Below are 7,162 nucleotides of genomic sequence, written 5' to 3' on the forward strand. Positions count from 1 at the left end.
CCATCTCCCCAGCTCAGCAGCTACATTTTTAAAACCCAGTTTCCTTCCCCTCTGCTGTAGAAAAACAAAGGCACCCTGAACCTTCAGGAAATCAAATTTCCAAACTTCAAGTTGGTGTACACTTTGACAGTCCCTGAGGCCTCAGTGAAAGACAGTGGAGACTACGAATGTGTTGCTCGTCATGCCACCGAGGATGTCAAAGAAATGAAGAAAGTCACCATTTCTGTGCACGGTACATCCTGCCCTTTGGAGTGTCAGTCTGCCAAGCTGCTGGGTGTCTGGAGGTGATAATCACTGTGTAACTCTTCCCCTTGCAGAGAAAGGGTTCGTGGAGATCAAGCCCACCTTTGGCCACATGGAATCTGTCAACCTTCATGAGGTCAGACATTTCGTGGTGGACATACAGGCCTACCCACCTCCCCGGATCTCCTGGCTGAAGGACAACTTGACACTGATTGAAAATCTCACTGAGATTACCACTGACGTGGAAAAGATTCGGGAAATAAGGTAGCAAACGTGCTTTCCAAGTATGTTTTCCTGCTTCCTTTTATCTATCTATCTATCTATCTATCTATCTATCTATCTATCTATCTATCTATTCATTCATTCAGTCTTTCTCTATGTAGCCCAGGCCAGACGTGAGCTTGCTGTGTAGCCCAGGCTGGCCTCAAACTAGCCATCCTCCTGCTTTAGCCTCCCAAGTGCTGAGGTTACAGGTGTGTGTCACTGGGTCTGGCTCACGTATGCCTTCTGAATGTAGGTATCCCTAAAACAATGGAGTGCCTGTCATTCAACCCAAGCTCAAGCCCAACTAGCAGATGATCTGAGTTGTGAGGTACTGGAAAATCTAGTATCTCAAATTGTAACCTTGCAGTGGGTTCATGGGGTGCTGTTAAATACTCAATGATAAGGAAGAAAAAATAATCCCTGTCCCCCCATGAAAGCCGGGTTTCTGGATCTACCCAAGGGTGGAGGAAAGATGAAATTGGACTCACTTGGACTCAATATTTGAAAGTAGATATTTCTGGTGGTTCCACTGGTGAGACAATGTTGTATCAACTCATGAATCAAGCGTCACTGGTTAGATTTGGACCACATTTGTCCCAGTCAGTGATTCTATAGGAAACAGAAGTAGAGCCTGGCTGTATTTGGTCAGGGGTGAGATTGATGGGGAGTCATTTGGATCCCCATCCTGTATTTTTTTTCTTAAATTTTTATAATTTTTTTTTTTGTGGAACCGGGGATTGAACTCAGACCCTTGTGTTTGCCAGGGAAGTGCATATTCCACTGAGCCATCTCCCCGGCCCCTAGGGTTTTTTATAATTTTTTTTTTTCTTAAATTTTGAGAAAGGATCTCTGTAAATCTTCAAGTTGCCCAGGTTGGGCTGGAATGTGCAGTCTTCCTGCCTCAGCCCTGCAGAGTGCTGGGATTGCAGGCACACACCTGACTTGGGTCTCTGCTCCTTCAGGAGAGTGGAAGATGGCTATCTTGTGTGTCTTGGTGTGGAGCTTTGGATGAACCCCTCAGCCTCAAGGTCCTGGCCTGTACTAGAGGATTAGTATTGCATCATTATTAACCTCTGCAGACCTCTGCAGAGTGCTGAGGGCCCAGGATGAGAGGAGTGGGCTCCTGGCCCCAGGCTTCTGCTGACATGGGCAGCTTGTCAACCAGGAACTTTTTTCCAAGCAAGGGATTGAGTGAGAAGGTATCTTGAGGTGTCTTGCAGTGTGTGTGTGTGTGTGTGTGTGTGTGTGTGTGTGTGTGTTGCTGAGGATCAAACCGAGGGCCTCTTGCAGGGAGGCCCAACCTCATCCTCTGTTGTAGTTTCAAGCTGGATTCGGACCCAGGAGGCAGAGGCCCAGTTAATGCATTCAGATGCCCTTGGGTGCAGTCATTCTGGGAGGACACAGCTCAGTTCTGTATTTTATTTTAACACAGAAGAGATGATTTGTTGTACACACTTTACACTCAGCCAAAAGCGAGAACAGAAGTAGTCCAGAATGCCACAGGTCCGGGGCAAATAAAAAACAGGAGACTGCTTAGTTGGAACTAGGTGGATCTCCCTCTGAGGTGGTGTTGGCGATCAGATGGCAATGAAGTTCTAATCCATTGAGACATTCTAGACAGCATGCAGTCCAAAACTTGCACCAGTGTTGTCAGCCTCCAGTATTCTTTATTTCTGCTCTGTTGGCCTCCAGGGGTGTACGAGCTATTGTACTTGGACCTCTGTCTCATCTTTCTTCTTTTATGCTTCAGTCTACACATTTGCTTCTTCCTCCACTTGGCTCTCATGGCGCAGAGGTTCCTGAGAAGATGGCGTTAAAAGTTGAGAGTCAGTTCCATATTTTAAGCTGCAGTCAGGAAGAGAGCAGAAGCTTCATCCTTTCACTGAGCTCCAAGTTTTTCATTCTTTTTTCTGAATTACATTGCATGTGCAGCTGGAAAGCAGCATCTGGGAAAATGAATTAGACCAACTTTTTTTTTTTCTTTTTTGTGGTGCTGGGCATTCATCCGTGTGCAGATTGAGTGTGCACTGCTGCGTCACTGTGGGACCTTAAGACCTCTGCAGAGCGCTGACGGGACCAGGATGAGGGGACTCGGCTCCCAGCCCTGGGACTTCTGCTGACATGGGCAGCTTGTCAGCCAGGAACATTTTTCCAGCACTGTGAAGCCAAAGTGGAGCAGGGTGATCCTGGCCCAGCTGACACCCTAGATGAGACTGAGCGTGTTTTCCAGGCCATAGTCCATGGCAGTGATGTGTCTTACTTGCTGCTGGTGGCTCTGGAAAGGTGCCTGTTATCGTGATCCAAGGATCCCGTAGCATATGTACATTTCTGTTAGCTCTTAATAGTCATGGGCCATGAGGAAGGATGAGTGTGGTGAACGCGTGTCCGGTTTCATGGAGCTTGACGTCAGGGACCCACTGCTGTTTTGGTTGAACAAGTATGGACAGTGAGTGGCAGAGGCTCTTGGGGCATCAGCAGTTGCTGTTTCTAAGGGGCTGTAAGGGACCCACTGCTGAAGCGAAGCCATGGATGTGACAGGAAAGACCCACCCAGTCTGCTTGTCCTTCCACAGGCCGAGCCCCTGCAGCATTTGCCGAGTGCTTTGGAGCCTGTATTGTGCTTTCCCACCTATAATCTCATTCCACAGACTCCAAGCCTAACTGTGCTGAGTGTGGTTACAACTTCTTATAGAGGGAAGTCAAGGACCTGGAGAATTTCAGTCATGTCCAAGTTCTTTGAACTTTGGCGCTTGCTTATCTTTACCATTCTCGCTGCCTTTGTGTATTGTGATCTTGGTGGTGTCTAGATAAACCTTGCGGTGTAGCCTGGGGTGGCCTGCCTCAGCCTCCTGCATGCTAGGATAACAGGCTATATACTACTATGCCTGGTTAACTGTGATGCCTTATAGAAGAGTCAAATGGGAAAATACTATATACTTGCGCAATGCCAAGTAGCATGCACAGTATACACACATCTTTTGGGGGAAGCTTTCTTTTGGAAAAGTGTGAAGAGGTTATTTGTTCTAACTTTCTTTTTGAGTGGATAATAGAACCCCATGCTTCCAGAGCAAGTGTGCAGAGGTGGTGTTGCAATAAGCCACATGCTCCTGCTCTCTGCATCTGTGCAGGTAGCCCCCACTTCATGAGTTAGTTTTGTTAGGTTCGTATGAAACCTTCCAGAGTTCCTCGAAGCAAATGTTGATGAGCACGAGCGCTGCATCCTGGGCTGCTGCCCATATCAGCGGGTGGACAGCATGTTTGTCCTGTTCTCAAAGTGTTCCACGGTTTGGCTAAATCATCCAAATGATATTTGGTGTGTGTGTGTGTGTGTGTGTGTGTGTGTGTGTGTGTGTGTTTAGAGGGTAAAAATCAAGAATTTGGTTTCATTTTTGTGGGTTGTTTGGAGATAGGGCCTCACTGTGCAGTCCAGGCTGGGCTTGAACCCACAATGTAGCCCAGGTTGGCATTTAAATCCCAGCAGTCATCCTGTCTCAGCCTCCTGACTGCTGGAACTGCAGGTGTGCACCACCACACCCCGCTTTGAGCATTGTGTCTCTGATTTAGGCATTTAACATGTGGAAACTGTCGAGAATGCTAGAAAAGAGATGACACAGATTTGAAAATGGTAATTGCTTAAACAACTCTTAATGTGAACAAACTACTGCTGGTTGAAACAAAGCCTATTTCTTTTAAGGTATCGAAGCAAATTGAAGCTGATCCGTGCGAAGGAAGAAGACAGTGGCCATTACACTATTGTAGTTCAAAATGAAGATGATGTGAAGAGCTACACATTTGAGCTGCTAACTCAAGGTAAGGCAAAGCAAGAGAGACAGAGCAGGCTCTGAGAGAGGCTGTCTCCTGAGAAGTGTGGTGCTGATCTCAGAGGGCAGGCTGGGGAAGGAAGCAGGGACCAGAGATGTCACATGTATGGGTAGCTTTGTCACACTTAGGACACTTACTGCTCCCTTCTTCTGGGAAATTTTGCATCATTCCCCTGGTAGGCTCTGCATGGTGGTCTCTGTCAAAGCTGATGGGGATGTGGGTTCAGCCTCTGCTCATCAAGTGCCTCCCTGTGCCAGGTGCATTCCTAGGTGGTCTCTTTGGATGCCCACAGTAGATTTGTGATGTAGGCATTAACCATATTGACCACAGACTTTAAAAGTTCTTTAAAATGTAATAAACTCCCACACATGCACTTGGGTAAATGCTTCTTTAAGTTATGTTTCTACTGAATCCATTAATGGAACTTAGAGCCCTAAGATAGCTTGAAGAAATGCCTTTGCTTTCGAGCCAAATGACCACAGACACTTTGCACATTCTCGTACTAGATGCAGGGCATCACAAGCACAAATTCCCCCACACTGCCACTGCATGTGCTCTGAACAGTGGCCATGTCCAAGGTGGAGGGTGATTTGGGCAGCTGGGTTCTGCACCCTTTTATGTGGCTCTAGGGACATGTGGATGGCTTCCAAGCTCATGAGCCAAATTTGGAAGCCCCCATGGTTCTGGGACATGAATGTTTTCAGTGCTGGCTTCTCCCACCTCCCACCTCCTGCAGTTCCCTCATCCATTCTGGACCTGGTTGATGACCACCATGGCTCTGGGAGGGTACAGACTGTGAGGTGCACGGCGGAAGGCCTCCCCCTGCCTGACATCGAGTGGATGATCTGCAGGGACATTAAGCGGTATGGAGACCTGTATTCCTTATTGCTTTGTGCTCAGTGTTTTTGCTTCCACAGGAAGGACCTCAGGTACATTTTCTTGCTCTGGCTGGTTCTGTTTTGCATTTGTGGTTCTTCTTTGTCCTTGGACTATCAGCAGAATGCTTCTGTTAGATCCTCAGAGTGTCTCTAATATGAAAAACAATGCCTCTTGAGAAGCACAGTCCTAGGAAGATTTGTACTACCCGGGCTCATATTTTTGCTTTACAGTTCTTCCTCAGTGAGCTTTCCTGGCTACACCAGTGTGTAAACACAAATGAAATAGCAGCCAGGTGACGGCTTTCTCCTTTCCTGCCCTCATGACTGTTTGGTGGGTGTTTACTACCCCTTCCCCTCCCCCCACTCCTCAGCCTTCCTTGGTGGGGAGTACTGCGGACTGAACCCAGGTCCTTTGTACTGAGCCACATCCTCACCCCTTTTTTATTTTGAGACATGGCCTGATAAGTTGTGCAGGCTGGGCTTCAACCTGGGACCACAGGTGTGTACCGCTGTGCCTGGCCTCCTCCCTCTTAGTGGATATGTGAACTACTTTCTCACCCTTTTACCTGTGGCCAGGGGCTGTGTTCACATGCCTCACTCTCCCCCAAGGTGAGACTCCCAGCTCCCACTTCTGGAGGCTAGGGGGGACTTGCATGCTGGCTGTACCACAAATGCAGGTCTTAATGCTCAGTTCTGAGGGTTACCCAGCCTTAGTGATGCCGTCAGGCTCTTCCAGTGTGTGTGGTGTGAATGGGCAGTGAAGCCTGTTTGAAAGGATTGTTAAATACACTTGATTTTTTTTTTTTTTTTTCCTGGAACTGGGGATTGAACTCCAGGCAAGCGCTTATTCTACTGAGTTATCTACCTGGCCCCTTTTGTGTCTTTTTTTTTTTTTTTTTACGCTTGATGTTAAACCTATTAATTTGCTCATGGGCTCAAGCTTTGTGATCTGTAGAATACTGTATTGAATGTGTTAAGTCTGCCTCCTGCCCAGTCAACTTTCAGTTATCCTTGGACACATCATTTCCACCCGAGTGTGAATGCGTTCTGCTGCTAACACACACAGCCTGCTGTGCCCACCCCGGGCAGAGGCAAGATCAGAGGTGCAAAGACTCTGCTCTGGTCACTGTGTGACTCTCCATTAGAACCACCTTTGGGTCCTTTTTCTCTCTAGATGTAATAATGAAACTTCATGGACAGTTTTGACCAACAATGTCTCAAATATCATCATGGAGACGCATCCCCAGGGCAAAAGCATCGTGGAGGGCCGAGTGACATTCGCCAAAGTGGAGGAGACCCTTGCAGTTCGGTGCGTGGCCAGGAATCTGCTTGGGTCTGGCAACCGGGAGCTGAAGCTGGTTGTTCCCAGTAAGTCACTCATTACTCAGGGCTGCAGCCCCATCTGCCTTGGATGGGGTAGAGCCCAAAGGGGTGGTGTAGGAACGAAGGCAGACATTCACCTATGAAAGTGCTAAAAGACCTTTCCTGGGGGCCAGGGACATGGCTCAGTGGAATAAGCGCTTCCCTAGCAAGCGCAAGGGTCTGAGTTCAATCCCCGGTTCCACGAAAAAAAAAAAAAAAAAAAAAAAAAAAAGACCTTTCATGGGTATCAGGGCCTTTATTTTATTTATTTATTTTGTTTTAGGGAGGGGTCTATGGGTGTTCAGGATCTCACTACTAGATCAGACTTGTAGTGATTCTCCTATTTACAGCCTCCCAAGATCTGGGATTACAGTCTCAATTGCTATCTCAGTGCACCCCAGGGGTGAGGTCGGCATGGCAGGTCCAGGGATCGAACCTGCGACCCCTGTGCCTGCTTGCATTCGCTTTAATCTGCTGAGCTATCTGGTCAGCCCAGGTGCTGCTTGCCTGCCTGCCTGCCTGCCTGCCTGCCTGCCTGCCTGCCTTCCTTCCTTCCTTCCTTCCTTCCTTCCTTCCTTCCTTCCTTCCTTCCTT

General features: G+C 47.9%; 1 protein-coding gene across 4 annotated transcripts in view; it reads left to right on the top strand.

The window, feature by feature from the left end:
* Window positions 1-7,162, top strand: part of Pdgfra (platelet derived growth factor receptor alpha) — a 71,085-nt gene that overhangs the window by 19,537 nt on the left and 44,386 nt on the right. For all 4 annotated transcript variants that reach the window (XR_002820310.1, XM_023711074.1, XM_004627512.2 and 1 more), the window contains 5 exons: window positions 61-232; window positions 318-507; window positions 4,201-4,316; window positions 5,065-5,191; window positions 6,381-6,574. Coding sequence is in view for 3 of the 4 variants with exons in the window: in XM_023711074.1 (XP_023566842.1) it covers window positions 61-232; window positions 318-507; window positions 4,201-4,316; window positions 5,065-5,191; window positions 6,381-6,574 (799 nt within the window). In the remaining variant the exon portion in view is untranslated. The remainder of the gene's footprint in view (window positions 1-60; window positions 233-317; window positions 508-4,200; window positions 4,317-5,064; window positions 5,192-6,380; window positions 6,575-7,162) is intronic.

Source organism: Octodon degus, unplaced genomic scaffold (assembly GCF_000260255.1).
Source record: "Octodon degus isolate 3935 unplaced genomic scaffold, OctDeg1.0 scaffold00019, whole genome shotgun sequence".
Lineage (NCBI taxonomy): Eukaryota > Metazoa > Chordata > Mammalia > Rodentia > Octodontidae > Octodon > Octodon degus.